Raw genomic sequence first — 20135 nt, forward strand, 5'->3', positions numbered from 1 at the left:
GCATCGAACTTTAGTTGTATAGATGTTAATTAATCTGCTTAAAAGCTGTTCACCCGAAATCCATGACCAGTTTGATATGTATCCCTCTACCTCTCTGTTATGAACCAGCCTGAGGTGGATACTGGCCTGGTCTTGCCTCCACGAGTTTGTTTGTGGATCGTGTACTGCCTTTCGCGCCTTTTGTCGCCGTTTTTACGAATTTGCTCTGAATGTAGTGCATTGGCCGCCTCAAAGCATTGGGGAGTTGGCTCTAGTCGTATCCTAACCGTCGGGGTGCGGCTCAAACGAGTATTTTTTAAGTTTATTTAAACACTCTTGATTCGAAGGATAAGCCATAATATCGTCTCAGTTAGCTCTGATATAACAACTAACTGACTTTTGTTTAATTTTATTGTTTTCTCTGTAGTTGCAATTCACCAATAGAGAAAGGAGATCTGTGGACTTTATGGCACCCTGACCTCATAAAGTGCTCCCAGTTAAATAAAAGCAATTGGGTATTACCTCACAGAAAGCCCCAAAACACTCAGGCAATTTGATTTACAATTTGTTACAGTTACAGTTCAAGCGGTGAAGTGAGACTCAAACGCAGCTGAATGAACGGACCTACAATGAAAGTAATAGTTGTGTCATTCGCCATGCGGACTTAGTTGTCCCAGAATGCAGAGCGCCGATCTCACAATTGTGGGCGGGTCGGGATAATGACGAAACAACGTACAGAGCGCCTGGCTAATGTGCATTCGTTATACTCAGAAGGCACGAGCTCGTCGATTTTGTAATACACAGACATCTGGAAGGCCCCCCGCGTTGTGTTGCGTTGAAAAAGCAATACTAATTGCCCACTGAAATATCCGAACTCCACATAACTTTCTTCTTGGCCAGGCTGAATTTGGAGCTTCTTTTAGAGGCAAGACTTGAACTAGATGGACCAGCGCAGCGATACCCGATTACTCGACGTGTTGCCTTTTCCTTTAGGAGGAAGTACTCGTAAGAGTTACCGCAAAGGCTCTGGCAAGAACAAGTTATTCACGTCTCTTCCGCATTGCAACGTCTCGGGCGGAACCAAGTCCTCACTGGTGGCGATTTCTAGATTGGTAACAGTCTTGCCGACGGAACGACCTTGAGGTAATACACTTTAGCGTGTTGAAATTGAAGTGGTATTGGCGCTGCTAAAGGGAGGTGTAGTTGAATACTGCTACAGATTGTCATTTAAATCCGGTTTATTCAACCTACGGCGCTGGTCGTTGTTTCTTAGCGTGACAATATTATTTAATTGGCTATGAGCTTCGGACAGAGTGGCCTCATTTCAAATGACTTTTAAATCCTGTATCAATATAAAACTGGAACGTAGCAAGACAACTATTACACTTACAATTATTACAATCACGATTGGTATACGGTCGCATGCTCTAAGAATGATGGAAAATATTATTTTGGTTATCTAACTATCTAACTTAAAAATACATCGTTTTTATTAGCAACGAGCGAAATTTTGGCTTTTCAAAGGCAAACCATTTGTTAAGTAATTTCATAGTTCCTGAATGCAAGACTTTTGACTTGCTACGATTTAAGGCGTGGTCAGCGGGACGGGTAATAGCAACTTAGCTGTGGTTCTCGTCGCCGTCTACATTTACTCAGAGCTTGCTCTATACAATTCATTTTATTCGATGTAGCCTCCAACCATTTTCCATAGTCGACGAGCCACACCCCTGTTCCTCAATCTACAGTACTGCTTTTTTCACGCCAAGTGGAAAGGTCAGCCAGCTACCACTAGAAACCATTGTTAATATGTGCTTTTCGCGAATTTAATGTATAGTTGGTCTATTTAAGTTTACAGCTCAGCCCCATAAAGTATATATATTCTTGGTCAGCACCACGATCTGATTCAAAATAGACAGACGTGTACGTCTGTCCCTCTGTCTGATTCTATTCAGAACTAGTCTCTCACTAGTCTCTTAGATTTAAGGCTTATACTTTACTTTAGTTATTGCACATAATGTATAAGTCGGAACCGGGAACGGAACGATTTTTTCAATTTTCATGATGAAACCCTTTCCAAATTTACAGGGCCGGAGAAACAGTTTTGAGTGGGGTGATGACCTCACAAATTTTCAATATTTTTAATTTTAGTTTTGAAGCCGAGGGAAAAAGTTTTTTTTTACTTTTTTGTTTAAAATGGCCCTTTTCAATAAATACCGAATGAGTTGAGAAAAGTATGGTATCATTCAAACGGCATTTGAATTACCTTTCCATTGATACCAAAAGTTAAAAGAAGCAAGTTCAAGTTTCGAGAATAGTTCACTTTTATTTTGTCAAAATATATATGCCGACCAGTGTATGATGGATCCTGAATTGAACAGAATATATTTTTAAAAAATAATAAAAATGCAACAGGTAAAAAAAACTATTTTAAATGTAAAATGTTAATTAAAATCCATTTAATATTAATATAATGTTAATTTAATGTTAAAATAATGTTAATTTAATATAATGTAAATGTAATGTTAACTAAATGTTAATTAAATTAATATGGCCACGTCAGCGACAATGATAATTAATTATTTTTTTCGTTTTCTTGCACCTATAATTCCCAAGTGGTTCTGGCTGATTCGTAGTGGGATACCCCTTGATTTTGGCCAATTTCTCAGTTCTCCGGGATGACCGGCAGTTTCTATAAGAAACTTTTTCCGGTCTCTGGAAGTGTGTGTGTGCGTGTGTGTTAGTGACGTGGTTCCAGAGTGGGAGAGAGTATCTGGCCAACTCCTCCTACTGGAGTCCACTCCCGGATGCAGTGCATCATGGGGTCGACTCCTCCTACTGGAGTCCACTCCCGGATGCAGTGCACCATGGGTCGACTCCTCCTACTGGAGTCCACTCCCGGATGCAGTGCATCTTGGGTCGACTCCACCTACTGGAGCCCACTCCCGGATGCAGTGCACCATGGGTCGACTCCTCCTAGGATGCACTGCATCATGACCTGACTTGGCATGAACTTAAAGGTGCCCGATCCCTTCCTGCATGTAGTGGACTCCAGGATGCAGGGCGTCCAAACCTGACCAGGTGAGTTGCAGTTTTTTTTAATTATGTGATGACGTGGCTTTTGTAAAAAAAATGCAGTTAATTAATTCAATTTTTTTTATATTTTTTTTTCAGGTTTTTGGTTGTGTATTTGGCTGATTGGAGAAAATAATTGGTGACACCATCCAACTTGTAACTTGAAGTTCGACATCAGGATGCACTGCACCAAAGTTATTACGCAGTGAGTACATCCTTTAGACAATAAATAATTAAGTTATATATTTTAAAAAATCATAAATATTTTGACAAAGAAACTAAAAGAAATAGATAAAGATCTGAAAGTTTTCAAGAACATGAAAGAAATTTGAAAGGTAAATTTTATCAAATATTGAACTTGAAGTACATGAAAATCAAACACAATTAATAATTGTAAACAAGTAGGGACATATAATATAAATATATATAGTATATATATAGTAATAGTTGTAAGAATGCGGTTACCGGAAATATATAGTATGCTGACACCACATAAATGGACTGGACAACAGGCTGCAGGATCAATTATGAATGGCGTGATCTTCTATTGAACTCCACTCCAGGATGCAGTGCATCACCTCATTGGGGTATGTATTTGTTAAACAACCGATTTGTATAAAATAATTTAATTAATTTTTTGGAATGCTTCTTTTCATTACAGGTGATGACTATACCTTTCTACTTGGAGTGTACTTCAAGATGCAGTGAATCAATAACCCAAAGAGGTAAATACCTTTTTTACTAATACCTTTTTTACTAACAAATTTATTCTAACTATTATTATTTGTTACAAATTATTTATTATTATTTTTTTTCTTATTTAATTTCAGGGTAAAGTGTAAAGTGTACATGTTGCGGATAAAGTGGTTGCAGTGGTTATCTTATTGAACTCCAATCCAGGATGCAGTGCATCACCTCATTGGGGTATGTATTTTTTAAACAACCGATTTGTATAAAATAATTTAACTAATATTTTGGAATGCTTCTTTTCATTACAGTGATGACTATTCCGTTCTGCTTGGAGTGAACTTCAAGATGCAGTGAATAAAAAACCCAAAGAGGTAAATACCTTTTTTACTAACAAAATAATTCTAACTATTATTATTTGTAACAAATTATTTATTATTATTTTTTTTTCTTATTTAATTTCAGGGTAAAGTGTTAAGTGTTAATGTTGCGAAAAAAGTGGTTGCGGTGATTATCTTACTTCAAGAAGACGAAAGATTGCAGTGCAGATCAAGGAGCTAACTGAGTAAGTACCAATCTGAAAAGATTTATTTATGATAATCTCATAATTATTTAAGTAGTTTTTACATTAAGTTGGAAAAAGCTTAACTTGGGAAGTATTTGGGAGAGTTACTATCTATCTATTTAAATAGAGACTGATTTAATTGGGCCGTGGTAAAGGCGGGATTTCTCTTCGTTTTTCTTCGATATACTCTATATGCAGGGCCGGAGAAACAGTTTTGAATCATACATTCAACTGATAATAATGGATGTAAATAAATTTTTTTCTACAAGTCAAGCATTTTGGGGTGTTGAATTCCACACCCGCTAAGATTTGGCGTGTGGAGTGCTCAACACCCGGTATACACCTTCCGCCGGCCCTGCAACTTTCCGAAAAATTGGTGTGCTAAAAGTGTATCGAATTTTACCACACCTTTAGAGTAATGTGGTTTAATAGATTTTATATAAATAAATTTAAATTAAATTAAATAGGAATCGGTGAATATATATGGAAAAATAAATAGAAAAATCGTCATTACTTCAATGTTGGTTAGCCTTTATGCATTTCTTTCGGCTTTTATGATGACTGCAAGGGTATATAAGCTTCGGCCCGCCGTAGCTAGCTTCCTTTTTTGTTATCTATTAACTAAGGGGATTTTTTGGTGCCTTAAATAAGCCGTTTTAAGTTTTAGTTTTTCTTTTTAGATAAATTGAGTTGCAAGTAAAATTACTTGGGTTGATTGGCAGGTGCGCCTATGGTTCGTGACTTTGGCTTGTATGGTCTTCGCTGTGTTCGAATCATACATCATTAATTTAATTTAATTAGAAAGGCGAACAACATGCGTGCAAACTCAAGTCATTTAACTCAAATTTATTTCTATAATGCTTCACAAAACCTTTAAGCTAACGTGAGCTTGTATGTGAAGGAATTCCATGACAATCGAACGGTTTTTGCGTATCACCAAGTTAATGGCTGCAATAAATTGGACTACGAATAGCCAAAGTTGAATTGTCTGGACAAGGGCAACTCAATTTACGTACTCTACCATGGGCCAGTCGTCAAATTGAAAGGCAGAAAAACACTGAGTCGCCGACAGACTTGCTATCACAGTTGTGCCAATGAAACAAGGAACGGAAGTTAAAAATGATCAGGGCAAGCCATTCCTTAGATCGTTGTTATAAGTTTGTTTATCGGTACTACCGTTATTCTATAAACCTGATTTTAGGGACAAAAAGTGAACAGTATAGCAAAATCATAAGCGTTGGATAAACTAAAGGAGTTTTCGTAACGAAAAATTTTTTGGAGAGATAGTGTATTAAGAGATTTCATATTAACCTGTAAGGGTATATAAACTGTGTCTTGTCGAAGCCAGATTGCTATCTCATTTTTAAGTGCAGCACTCCTTTTTTTCGAGAGCCGAACACAATGGATTCTGGTTTCAATGAAGGCCCTAAAAGATTTAGAGTGCATGCGTAATTAAGTGTATGTGTTTATTTGTAGGCTTACTAGTCCATAAGCTCTTTATAGAAAAAGTTGTGTCCAAGTTTTGAAGGCCAAGTTGTACTGTTCGGCTTACTCGCATACTGTATCAATTTGTAGCCCAACGTATATGAAGATATGTCTACCAATGCCCTCCCTTGGGCTCATTGTGTGGTATAAAAAACGTTTAAATAGTAGTAAAAAGGAGCCAAAATAATTTGAGACGGAAACGGGATTATTAAGCGTTGATAAATTTGCACCGCCCATTTATAAAGTGAATGGCTAGCATTTTTGCGTTGCTGACGGACGGAGTCAAAAAAGTTGCAAAAAGCTAAGCTTGGAGGGACAACAAACGACTAATTGTAGGACATTTGTAAGCACTCATAAAGATTTGACTGCCAACTGTTGGCTCATTTTTGTAATTAAGACATAAGACCACATTAAAAAATTTGTGAAATAGTTCACTTAACCTAATAACCACCTGTCCAACAACGACAGCTTCGCGGGAAGGGGGACTTAACTTTAAGTAGTTTGAACAAACATCAATCTGTATACACATCACTTATACGCAACGTTGGTTGCCACTTACTTATAACTTTCTCTTGGACAATTTAAAATTAAATTAAAATTCTAAAAGCGCAGGTTTAACAATATGATTCTGAAGGCCCTCCGGTGGCCTCGTGGCGGCTGAACTGTAAAAAATACAAGACTTCCTAGCAAAGTAAAAATTACTAAGGTAGAATACGCTTCGCCCTCGACTCGCGAAATAATCGTGTGAAACACAATCCACCAATAAATAAATTAAAGCAGAAATATAATAATGTTCGTGCCTTGCTCAAGCCATCATGTCGGGCAGCCGTTCACCGGAGCCCCTCTTACTGGAGCTCGGACTGGTGTTTGCTGCTAAGGCCTGGCTTTGGTTGGCTGCTTTGGCCCAGTTCTTGGTCGTTGCCGTGCTTCCAACTTGGTTTCACTTTCAATTCTCTGGCTCGAAATTGTCTTCGTTGGACAAACGCTAGCGGTAAGCTATGCGCGGGGCATGGCATATCGAATCCATCAAGGACAATCAACAGCAGGGCAGATCGATTCTTGGCGAGAGGTGTCTGAAATCGGCTACAATTTCGCCAAATAAGCATTCATTAATCGCTATTTTTTGATCCGCTCCAGCAAGAGCCAGTGTACTGCCAGCCTCAGTTGCTTAAACTAAATAGTTATTCAAATTGTAACAATATTTCACAATCGCCATGATTGATAGTTGCCCAGCCAGGCCAACCCTCATTGGCTGCAGAGAGAGAAGGTGCAGGTTGCAGCAGACTTGGTGGTGTAAATGTTTTCATTGGTATTAGTGAAAACTACCAAACTAAGTCGCCTTGTGGCAGTATCTGGTTTGCAAATGATTGGGCACTGTGGGTTACATTTTCAGTCAAGCACTCAGATTCAAAAAGAAAACCGGCTACAATTTCAATGTAATTGGTGTAAAATAATTTGCCCAAGCCGCCAGAAAGATCAGAAGCAGCCACTTGCTACAAGTTAGTCTTGTTTACACAAGCACCAGCCTTACTCTTACTTTCAAAAGCACTCGCGCTTGAGCGAGTGTAAGAGAGCAACAGCAGCTTAAACCGACTGTTACCGGAAACTAACAGAGAGAGGAGAGTGAGAGAGAGGCTCAAGAGGCTGCAATCTGTTACTGGAAACTAGCATTCACGCCTGAGCGGGTTCAAGAGAGCAACAGCGGCTTAAGCGAACTGTTACCGGAAACATACAGAGAGAGGAGAGTGAGAGAGAGGCTCAAAGGCTGCAGTCTGTTACTAGCAACTAGCAGAGAGAGCAGAGATCGACTCAAATGGCAGCTCAGGCTTGCAGAGTGCCTCAACACGCTTGCTCCGCACAGTCGCGTTGTAAAGTTGCTCCGATTAGGACGTGTGGTTCGCTTAGGCGCACGGTAAGATAGACTCTCGAGGGCCACCCGAACTTGTTAAGCTTTAAAAACAATTGGGCATAGCCACAGCCAATTTCGTGGCTGGATTAACTTCCGATCGATTTGTTTACGCGCCGAAATATTAACAGTGACTCCAAATGGAAAATTGTACTCGCCCAAAAAACCTACATAGAAAGTGCGATCAACTGCATTTCGTAGTCAAGTGAACGAGCTCTAGCGTGTGTGTTGATAGGCGCACTTTGCGTTGAAAAGAAAGTTTTCGCTAAATATACAAGCATCAATAAACAAAATAAAAAACGTGCAAGTTTTGTTTTATTTTGCTTCGCATTTTCTTCTCCATGCTCCAAACTAGCTCGTACGTTGTTTTCCGATTTGGTATTGCTCGCAAATACCGTATGGGAAATCTGATCTTCGTCTTGATCGTCTCTTTGCATTTTGCCAAGCCATTTTTCCATGGCAACTTGCGAGTGAAAAACTAAAACCTAAAACCGAACCGAAAAAACGCTTGCCAAAAGCAATGAAGAAAAACTGAGTGTTGTAATCTGTTAACGTGTGTGTGAACTAACTATGTATCGTCGCGTTGTACAAAGCCACAAACGAAAGCTCGAATAATAGGGGCAGCAACTGAATCTACTTACAACAATACAAACACGTCTCAGCAAAGTGCAGTCGCAGTTGCAGCCAAAGCCGCAGCGGCGGCAGAAACAAAACCCATAGTCAAGAAAATTGTAACACAAGGCTCTACAAAAATCTAAATTGAAAGATTGCGACACTGCCTTCTTAGATATTTAGCAATTGTATGCAACAAACAGAGCTTTTCTCAACGGCAACTGCCACTGCCGCTGCTACTGTGGCCCCGTCGGTCCGTGCTGCAGCTCTTTTCGACCAGAGCTTGCCTATTGGTATTTTAAATTCTGTGAACTAACCCCAAAACGCAACCGCACCAACCACATCAAGAAAATTTACAGTTACAGTTACGACGACGCGCAATACCTGCAACATGGAGTATTCATCTTGTCGACTAAGCATTTTGTGGCTGCTGGGATTATGTCTGTTGCTGTTCAAAGCAGGTGAGTAATGCCCATTTGCATGAGTGACACTCCTCGAGAAACAAAACTGGCAGAGACCCAACGACAAATGGGCTTTCCCAAAAAAGCTGAATCACCTCACTCACTATCCTTAACGAAGATTCTAGTGGTACCTAGGGAGAGTTTTAATCGTGAAAATTCTAGGGAGCAAACATTTAAACAGCTTGTGCAGCAGAATGGTACCCAAGTCTGTGGACTTACACAGTTCAAAATATTTCCGCAATGTCTTCGTTGTTTTATTAATTGTCTGTTATTTACTCTAGCGATTGCATTCAGTACAATATGTGAGTTCCGGCTTTCTACTGTCCAAACCAAAATTTATTTTACTTTATCTGAAAGTAAGAGTAGGAGTCGGAGAGAATACATTCCCCCATGGGCCACTCTTTTTCTTTTAAGTCTTAAGATAAATTAAAAGCTAATTCAACTTTGCCTCTAACATATTCGGGACTTTTGTTATGGAAATATTCTGTGCCCGTCGAAAAAGGCAAACAAGTTTTTAGCCTCTGCCTTAGCCGATTTGTCTGAACTCACAAAGAGTCTGATGTCAAATTTAATAATCTTAAAAGAAGTCAAACCACCAGCTGACCATCACTTACTCCGGCGACCAAGTTGTTTTGCTAAGACATGACCAAAAGGTATATTTATTTTGAGCGATTTGTCGCTTGTCAACGGGCGCGGGGGAAAAGTAAATAGATACATACACGGGTAAAAGTATTTACATAAGGAGACAACTAATTAGACATGTGGGTAAATATATGACTTGATCACTTGCTCCATTTACCAGCAAACAATAACATAATCGAACATTTCGAGCGTAACAAGCCGAACCGTGTCAAGCTATTGGTCAGCTTGGGTTGTCCACTCAACGAACTGCTGGGTAATGGTAATGGAATTATGTAAGGTATGCCAATCAGCCAGTAACCAGCCAACCAGCTTATGGCATAGATATTAATTGCATACAGCACACTGGCTCGAATGCGTTAAATAAGTGTTTGGCTAAGTGAGTGAGTGTGTCGGTGTAACCGAGCAAATTGCGGTTATAATAACTGTTAATAATTTGCAAAACAGTTCAGTTGTTTGTCCACATTTAAATATTCAAAAGTTTGGCAAAGAGATAATGGAAAGGGGGTTAGATTGCGTGTAAATTATAAAGATCAATCAAATAACAATATTAAAAAGTTGCTAGAGGTTTTACATTATTCTTTATGTCATAGATGTCATAAAATAAAGAAAGTTATTCGTTTTTACCACAACCAATTAAAAATTGCGTGCACGTACTTAATATGCATCACATAAAGCGATTCGTTTTGTTTCGACACTTTCGCTTTTCCTTAAAGTTTCATTTATTTCATTTAAAGGTCTAAAAAGTTTCTAAACAGACAATTTATAGATAAAGTTGCTTGTTAAAATTTTACTGGGATTAATGGTCGCTTCAAAGGACACAAGCTTATACGAAATCAATATATACAATGTTCTGAATAAATACGAGGATGGTTTGGTTCTTGACCCAATATTAATTGGGAAATGCTAGAGATAGAAAGTAAACCTAACGGGCCGACAAACAGATATTTTTAATGAAGACACAATGCTGAAAAATGAAAAAGTGCATAACAAAATGATTTAAAATATCTATAATGGTAATATAGGGTAAGAGGTAAACAGCAATGACAAGACTTTTAATTTCATTGATATATACCAACATTTTTAAATCATTTTATTGACTTTGCGGAAGGTTAAGGTTGTTTCGCGTCTCCGCTGGCTCGGCTGAGGCGAACGGAAATTGTTTCATGAGCTACTGCTAACAAAAATGTATCAAAACTTGTTAAACAAAATAAGCTGTTGTGCGACTGGTTTGCATGGGAAAATCGCAGGCTGGTGGAAAGACAGGCAAGTCAGTGAGCCGGACGGCGAAAGTTGTTGAAAGAACATAAAAATTAGGGGGCCTACCCACCTGTGCTTAGCATCTGTAGCCCAGACGCGTTAAGTGATCCGTCGATAATAGGTCGTTACTCGAAGTGTCAATGCCAATTCACCTATCACCACGCCTTTGCCGAACCATTGTGCCTCCGGCTGTTTATTACCTCAGGCGGTGTCAATGCTTACCGTGCGAAAGTGTAAGCTCATGCGGAAGATCGTCATTAAATTACTTGGCTAGGTTTCGAGTGTAACCTGAACACTCTTTGCGAGCATGCACGAGCAGCAGTGGCGCAACTTTGTTTTGCATGCACAGCGGTGCACTTTCGCTTTCGAGCAGTACTCGAACCAGTCCCAGGCAAGCTGAATACATTTGCACATAACCATTGTAATCCCTGGGTTTCGAAAGGCTCTAGTTAATTTGCGTTGAATTGGAAGTTGTTGTTGAGCACGGTGCGAGGAGCACCAATAGACTACCAAACAGCGCACAGCAAACAGCGAACAGCAAACACCCAACACCCAACTTCCCCTACACCTAACGATTGCCCTTACGAGCTCGGTATTAATGGTGCTACTCACCTTGAAATGCACATGTTACCGTATAAAAGCTGCAAATTATTTTCGCTGCGCAATGAGCTATCTCTTGAAGTATTGCCTCAGCCCGACAACATCCATAACCGATGTGAATGAAGCTCTTGACGTGTCTATGCGTCGCTCCGTGGAACTAAATGGCGCCCGATGCCGCTGCTCCACTTTACACTCTAACACCTTTCCTGCCGCGGCAAAATGGATCTCCATTTCTTTCACCGCAGCAGTGCCAGACTGGCAGTTGGATGTGTGTTGGGTTGCGTAAAAACTTTTAATTTTTACGATTATTTTATGCGTGTTTTACATTTACGGCAGGTTGCATTCATCGGACCGACGTCGGAGCTGCGTGTCTTTATAATTGATTAGTCAGACTGTGGTTCATCGTCGGCCATTCTATACGGTGGAAAACGCTTTCATCTCCGAATAATAGCAGTTTCAAACTCTCATTTTACCATTGCCAAATACCTGAATTAAGGGCTTCAGAGTTTCAATGTAGAATAAGGAATCTTGGAACGCTTGAGCTTGTTCTCGAAAGTCAGTGGTGATTGCGTTTATGGGAAATCTCAAGGTTACGTAAACAAGTATTTTAGAAAGGCCAGTTCAGTTCAACCGAATTATTTTGAAGGCGGACCACAAGAGGTAAATACTATGCACCACTGCGGAAAATGTCTTACTATAATTTGGTAAAAGGACTCATGTCTGCCACTCCGTCACTTCCATAAATTGCCATACCTTTACAGTTACTATATGTGCAGCCAAGCAGCTGCAGCCAAGAATAAGAAAAAAACGTTATCCCTTAAATCAGTGGTCGAAAACAAGGCCCGCTGTCGCATGTTGCTGTTTTTTATTGTCTCCTTTGTGGGTAGATAAATATAAAAACTGGATTTCGAAGATGCACAATGCAACGACCTTGACGCAATTGCCGTTGGGGATGCCGTTTTCGTTGGCTCTTGCTTCGTAGCCGCTACTACATATGTGTATTTGTAAAGTCGGAATCAGCGCAGAAGACTCCCAAGGGCACGCTGCAGCCAGTCAGCTGCACTCCTCCTTTGTGGAACATCAGAGGAGCAACTTTTGCTTTTCAAACACTTTTCAGCACCAAGTGTGCCGTTCACCTTTCACTTTCACCGGCCCCAGCTTGACTTCGGTGCGTAACAGTGGGCCCGCTTAAAAGACTGTTCCACAGTCAGTCGCACAGTGACAAAATATTGGCCGGTGTGAAAGTATGTGAGCTTATCGATTAGTGGTGCCCGGCGGTTGCATAACTGCACTCATCTGCGTCGTTAGGAGCTTCATTAAGTGTTCGGTGTCAAGCTTAATGACTGGCAGGACAGCTGAACCGATTACGCACAGCTTTCTGGGATCGTTCATTCCACGGGCACAGCGCTGTTGCAGAGCCGTGCCGATCTATTTGTTGCAAGTATAGGTGCACTTTAATTCATCCGTACATCGTGTGCACACAGTGTAATGCCTATGCGCACCAAATTGTTGTTTTGCCATAAATTTACCTGTTGATCACATTTATAGTGCTTCCAAAAGGCAAATTTAACGCACCGTTTTTGCTGTTCGTGTTTTCAAAAGCTGCACCAACTACTCCTACCAATGACAGTGGGATGCTGAAGTCGCAGCATTTCATTTTTTCAATGTCATTTAAGAAGCACGCGTGGAAAGCAACAGGTTTCACATTAATCGAAGAGTTTAATGACATTTAAATAGGCGAAGTTTGCTTCTCTATTTCTTGTAAATTGAAACGTAAGTTATTCTTGGACTATTAACCCCTTAAAAAAGCTACAGCTATTATTTTGACTGCCAGTAGATTAAGTATACTGGCTTAATCGTATACTCAATCTTCTGGCAGTCAAATCATCTAAATCATCTCTTATTCACCTGAAAGATTAAGCTGGCAAGACTAAACACAGCATTTATTAACAAGATGTCTGTTCAAAACATCAGTGTTTTGGCTTATTGATTTTTCTTATTTATTAACTTGTTTTTTTATATTTATCACAATTCTTGGTGAGTCGTATGGTTATTGGCCATGTTTCATTAACTGGTTTTAATATAAGTCATCAAATACTTTTGTTATTTATAACCCACGTTGCCAGAGTATCTCGAATCTCTTTTTTTGAGGTTTGTGCAGCAGCAGCAGGGTTAACTGTCCAACAAAAGTTTATATAGAATTATTTTTGGCTTCGCCGAATTCGCTTCAGTTTAAGTCTGTGGTTGTGGCTAGTTCCAATTTTAAGGCAGGAAAGTTGACATTTAAGCCGCAGCTGTGTAATTTGCATGGTCACGCTGCCGTCACCCCTGATCAGCTGCACTCGTACTTGAGCAGGGTGTGGTCCAGCCAGCCCCGGTTAGCGTGGGAAAACGGTTGTGTTGCAGCAAATGGGTTTGTTCGTTTTCAGCCCGCACAACCATTTCAATGCCGTTCGTCGATTTGATAGATTCAGATCTCGGCCGCAGTGTTAAAGCCGAACAAGAAAGGTTTATGTGCAGGTTCGAAAAGTGCGTTCCAGAAAAGATAAAGCTGTCATCCCGAAGCATGCCAATTCCTTTTTACTCACATGTAAAAACGCCATAAATTCGGTCTCCTCGTACGCAAAGGCGTCACATAAGTCGCGGGACGACATTGCGTAGGACTCACTAACAATACGCTTCGTCCCGAGCTCCTTTCATTTTACTGAGTGCGGCGTACGGCCTTCTCTTGTGTTTTACGAGATGTCTTTGCTCTGATTGCATGCCAGCATTAATTTTGCGGACTGCTCTGTGCCAGCCCTATGTCCTGGTATCTTACAGTGCGTTTCGGGCCGCATAATTTATAGATGTGCCACCGATAGGCCATCTATACACCCTTCCTATACTACATATCTTATTAACATGCTTACTAACTAACATGCTTATGCCAATGTAATGCCATATTTCAAAGCTCTCTCGGAAAATGAGGGATTTCAGGCAAATATATTTTTATGTTAAGGTGGGCTTATTATTTGTGTGAACCCAGCAGGTAGTACGTGTTTGGTGTTAAATGACGGATGCCAATTTATTGGCCTTGAATTCTTTTTTCAGAGTCCGATCCTATCACAATATCATCAGGTAAGGCTTAAATCTCTTACAAAGCGGTATTGGCAGAAACATCATTTTAAATACGCATAATTTATTTGATGTCTAAGTCTTCAGGCTGCTACACCGACTTAATCAAGCTAACCGGATAGCAATTCACAGCAACTCGCAACGAACTCATAATATCCGCTTACCCGAACATTTGATGCTTCAAAAGTATACTTAATACTGATTAGTCATAGTATTATTTAAAGATTCAGCGAATGAACTAACACCGAAATATCCGAAGTTTCCAGTTGAGGTACATGGCGAAAAGAAATCAATAGTTAGCAACGCTTAAGTGCATTTACGTGCGTGATTAACGAAATACTCGATGTGTCAATCACGGGAAGAGCAAATAAGTTTGAGCCGCAGACCGAAACTCAAGTTCAGAGCTCCGAGCATTGCCCACTTATGTCAGCAGACATAAGATGCGTCCTTGACTTTGGCTTTTTTACAAGCTGGTTGATGTTGGTGTACGTTGCAAACCATTTGTTTTCCTTAGCGCTGAATATGTGGTAGTTTTTATATGAATGCTGTACAGCCACCAATAATTTTTATGATCTCTAGCTAATTGTAAAGTATTTTCAAACGCTCCGTGTGTGCGTGTCGGGTTGGAGCTCTATCGACATTTTTTGGTTTTGTCAATAATTTTTGTGTTTCTTCGTTGCGGTTTGACTTTGCCTTCATCTTAATAACCGTTGCCTTCGCAGTGTTTGACTTGCCAATTAGATACCTTGATTAAAAGCTGTTGATGAAGCTTTGTCGTACCAAACGCGATCAGAGTCAACTGCCTTCGCATACGTAGCCCCTGCAATTTATTGGTCGTATGTGTTCGAAGTAGCGCTCTTTAAAAGAGGAATTCATTAAGTGCTAAGCATATGGGAGCGCATAAATTAGGATGCCCGGTGTGTGGCCGTATTCCTAGGCCTTTAGAGTTTTTCCTGGGCTGTAATTTCTTGTCGATTTCGAGGTAGGTTTATCGCAGAAAACAGACAAGGAAAATCCATTCGGTTAATTGCCCCACCTAAAAGCCTTTTTGGATTTCGTTTTCATCAAACCTCAAAACTCCCGCAGCTGAACGAAAAAGCCAGACGTCGTTTTAATCACCCCTCCAGTGTCATGGCCAACGAAAAGTTGCCGTCTTGTAATAGCGCTACCGCTAACCAGTTGCCAGCCAGGCTGCCACAAGATGTAAGATGCTATGTTGTTTTCGCTTTTCAATATTCGTTCGTTTTCCGACGTTTTCCTGGCCGTGCTATATTGATGTTGGTACATGTAAGTGTGGTGTTGCTGGTCTTACTGGTTGCTTTTACCAGCCAAACGTGTGCCATCGCTTGAAGTTCAATGACAGGGTGGACAAGGTGCGGTTGGAGCTCCACGTCACTGCTAGGTTGACATCAACCTGAGCCTAAACATTTCCCCAGCTAGCCAGGAAATTGGTGAGTGCTGGCGGCGGCATTTACGCTTCGGGAATCCCCCGCGCATGGCCACTGTTAAGTGTTTTCATGCCCGTCCAAAAACAAGTTAAGTCGCTAGGCATCACTTTGCCATTTGATTTCATGAAAACTATCTGTTGCCATTTTTCATTTTCGTGTTTAGTCTTCAGCAGCGATGAGCAAAAGGTGAAGGTCGCTTGTAGCCGTTAGCAAATGCATTTTGTGCTGACTTGCAACTATTTCGCTCTGCAGTATTAATCCAGGCTCGGAGTTTGAGTATCGTAACCGCTAGTAGGGTCCCCACACATGGATACTTGTGCTGTCTTATCTTCGGACCGATTAGCTATTTCGTTGGGAGATTAATACACCAAATTTTGCTAAGGCCAGGCAGCTCACACCCAGCAGCAGTGGTTGCTGCACAAGCCCTGCTAAGACAAGTGCTCTGCACATTACCATATTCAACATTTAATTAGAATGCCCAGCCTTGGCATCGTTTCGGCTGCAAAGCAAACAAAGTCTCATGCTCAGAGGTAGAAACAGAGGCAGAAACTGGAACAATCCACAAGAATACATCTTTGGAAAAATAAGTTTACAATCACGACCTGCATGCGGCTGACGTTGCCTCTTAGCAGCTCAAACACATGTTATTAATTTGACGCGCAGGGGTGCGTGCAGCAAAGGTGAACTAGCTGAGACAAATGTATTGCTGTTGAAAATGCTGCTGGCATTAAGACAAAAGACTAGTTTTTTGCCCAAGTCTTTTGTGTTGTATGTCAGTGTACCCAGTGCTCGTGGGGAAACTTCTAAGCAACTGCAGCTGGCTGCTGAATGTAAGTAAAAGACATTATGGGGATCTGGTTTTAATTGGTTCACATTATTTATAAGCGAGCTGTCAGATCTAATGAATTCCGCAACCCAGACACTCCCTCGAGCTACTTAGTTAAGCTTGGCTTGGGAACTGAAAAGCTGGGCTGAGACTGGGTGGCCGGACACACAACTAATCGACTATTGCTAGGTCTGCGCCAATCTGAAGTTTAACTGAATTCTAAAAATTAGTTCGCCAAAATTAAATCGAACTGCGCCCGAAGGCGACTTTGTGTTGCATAACTGATCGCAAGTTGTCGAGTCAACGGGTAGCTCCATCAGACGGTGGGCGTTAGCTTAATTTCAAAGTTCTTTTGGAGCACAGAAATGGCGACGGAGAATGAAATAATTATCAATCCACTCCTTACCTTGGCCACCTTTCGATTTCTATTTTCTGGGTTTGGCCTTAATACCCACCGTTTAGAATTTATCGCTCTCAGTTTTAAGCAGCATTAGTCACCGCTCCGTTTTGCCAATCTTTTTGACTGTCAAATTAAATTTTTTATTCGTTTTACAACTTCTTTGCCATATGAAAATAGAAAATGAACGAGTAATTTTGTTAAAAAAGCTTCTCAAATTGTGAGCACACACATAAATTCGAGCAAACTCCGATAAATAAAAAACTTAATTAGATTCAGCTAATTTTGCTTTTATTAACCTGGTGTAATTGTGTTCGCCATTGTTCTTTTTGTTACCGTACTTGTTGAACTGTCTTATAAGGCGCACTGTTGCCGTCTTGTTCGGCACGGCTTAGACTTAGACTTGACGCCGACGCAAGCCATAATGGATACTTTTTCTTAGTTGTGTATTGGCGACGGTGGCGTTCTCTTGCGCAACTGGCCTGGCCGTAACCGCCGCCTTTTACAGACCGCTGCTGTCGGCCGCCGAGCCAAGGCGTTGAGTGACCCTGAATTAGTTGCTGACTCGACTTTTGGACGGAGTTATGAGAGCCGCAGCCGCAAAGCAAACAAAATTAAGCGAACGCTGCTTACAAGCCTTGTTCTAGAATAAGTAAATTTAAGCTTTGTACCGAATGATTTGGGAAGTAAGGGAAAAACGGGTCGGCTCCTAAAGCTAACGCTAAAAACTGTTTTGTACATAATAAGCTTTGAGCGCAATCTTTTTCTAGTTTTCTGGCACACCCAAAAAGTGCTACGGAGCAGACCAAGCCAAAAGTTGGAAGTTGGTCCAGTCCTGGGGCCGACACGCCGTTCACTTTTGGATTTTTGTGCCGAGACGCCAGCTTACGAGTGCTGCCTTTGTCTTTTTGTATTTGCCATAAGAAGTTAATGTCGTCAGGCGCCCACAACAGAAATTTTAATAGTAATGTAGGATGGCTATGACTTTAGCTGCCCCATATTTAATGTTGAAGAATTTAAGATCGAATTGTACATATTTGCCGATGTAATGTTTCAGCGAAAGGACCCAATTTGTGCAAATGGCGATTTTTATTTATATGCATAAAGGTGCTAAGTTCCAGAGTATTAAATTGGTAGTATTCCACGAAATACATTTGCCCAAAACTTGTCGTGGTTCTATCGATACGAATCTAAAATTTAATCTTGCAGCGACTACGATTTGGCGGCCCACGCGTGGGTAAAATGTAATTGGTTTGAATCGATTGTAACAGTTTTTTTCCGTCTGCAAAGGGAATTTACTCCGGTGATCGAGCCTGGCTTAAATTAGACTGGGCTGGGCGGAACCGTTTTATTTTCTTTCGACATTTCGAAAAGAAAAGAGGAAATAAAAAGTTTGCTTCATATTTACAATGATATTTTATATTGTTATTTTGTGCTACTCTGACTTTCATATGTGACATTCCGGCGACACTTAAGTGTTGTTTATATTTCCAAAATTAATGTGTGACGGCTTGAAAAGGTTTTCTTTGAAATACAGAAACGTACACGTGAAAGTTTAAAACCGGAAAAGATCCCTGCACTATTCCCCCCAAGAAAAATCGTTGCCAAACAATGCGAACAAGGTCTTTTGCCCAGGCTGCCATTAAACCGTGAACTGCGCGCTGGCTTTCCCTGCCGTGCGAAAATTTAAAATTCAAATGGATCAGCCAGCTGCTCATACCCTGTGATGCGGCTAGGGAATGTTAATTGCAAGCTGCGTTTTAATATCGTGCAGTAGGTGTAACGCAAACAGCAGTAGCGACGGTTGAAGCAAGGCCCGAGTAACTGCGCTGGCCGCGCTTCGATACTTGGCTCTTAGATTACATCACTGGCATCGAAGTGCACCGCAGCCATCGATTTATGCCTGGCTCTCGACTGCATTTGCTCCAAGCTTTTTCCAGACCTGCAAGGCTCAACGGGCCTGGCCAACGGAGTGGCCCACGCGTACGCAGCGCTAGCTTGGTTCAGGCCCGATTGAAGCAGCCAGTTATGTGTAGCAGCAGTCACGACCAAATCTCTTAGTGGGTCGCAGTCACATGTGCTTGTTCAATATCCCAATTTTCACTATTCCACACTAGACGAAAGTAAGCTGCAGATTTTCAAAAGTGGTCTTCCCATCGCCCCAACAGCTCCGCGAAAAAGTTTACTATTTATTATGATTGGGAAATCAATAATTGAACGCAATTTCTTCACAATGCGGAAGATTTCAATCTTTCTTTTTAAAATTGCTCACACGTTTCCGTGTCAAGTACCCCTGTAGTCTGCTAAAGTTTGATGGAGATGAGTTCAACATTTATCTCACGCAAAAATGCATCCAAGATCCAAGTGAATAAAAAAAGTCGAATATAGTCGAGTAAATTTCTCCAAAAAATCTCTTAGTTCTTCAGAAAATGGAAGAATGAACACTTACTAAATCTGGTTATTTAAAAACAAATTGTTCCTTCCTCAAATTTCCGAAAAATGGGTTTGCCAAAATGGGACCATGGGACTTCTAAACTAACTTTTTTAATTTCGATCCGATTTTAATTTTTTGGAATTTTTATTATACAACCCCTTTTTAAATATCCGAAAAATGTCTATATTCGATTTTTCCAATTTATTTTAGAACTTTAAAGGGGGGTCTACAATTGCCCAGTTCTAGTCTCTAAATTTCCCAATTTAAAGGTGATTGAAAAATGATTCAACTTGAACATCTTTTTATGTTTGTAGTCAAATTATTAAAGAAAATGCATTAAAAATTTGTCGTTTATTAATGGTCACTTTTTTATATCTATTATTAACGATTTTTCCAAGATTGTTGAGCAAAAGGGGAGCCAAAACCCCACTTCCTTATAATAAAAACAATACGATTTTTTAGTGGCGTACCTCCCGTTTGTGCCCCTATCCTAAGAAACCAAAACACATTTTTTATCCAATTGTGAATAGTACCTTGACCTGCGAAGCAGACGATGCCATAGAGGCGTTTTTCTTTCAATTGAAATTAAGCTGCTGCAGTTAAAGCCAAAGTAAACTGGAATCCGCTGAAGCAGAAATTTTTTACTGTAT

The 20135-nt window shown here is 40.5% G+C and overlaps 1 protein-coding gene and 1 long non-coding RNA gene across 2 annotated transcripts in view; both read left to right on the forward strand.

Annotated features, from left to right (window-relative positions):
• Window positions 1-3727: 3727 nt before the first annotated feature.
• On the forward strand, window positions 3728-4222 carry LOC108091439. Its single transcript, XR_001771396.2, has 4 exons — window positions 3728-3776; window positions 3882-3975; window positions 4050-4112; window positions 4204-4222. It is a non-coding gene; the product is annotated as an uncharacterized LOC108091439 (long non-coding RNA).
• A 3397-nt stretch (window positions 4223-7619) lies between these two features.
• Window positions 7620-20135, forward strand: part of LOC108091512 (mucin-5AC) — a 32602-nt gene continuing 20086 nt past the window's right edge. Inside the window, 2 exon segments of the mRNA XM_017190761.2 lie at window positions 7620-7700; window positions 8666-8767. Of these exon segments, the coding sequence (XP_017046250.2) occupies window positions 8698-8767 (70 nt within the window). The 5' untranslated portion in view covers window positions 7620-7700; window positions 8666-8697.

The sequence above is a fragment of the Drosophila ficusphila genome, unplaced genomic scaffold, assembly GCF_018152265.1.
Source record: "Drosophila ficusphila isolate 14025-0441.05 unplaced genomic scaffold, ASM1815226v1 contig_412, whole genome shotgun sequence".
Lineage (NCBI taxonomy): Eukaryota > Metazoa > Arthropoda > Insecta > Diptera > Drosophilidae > Drosophila > Drosophila ficusphila.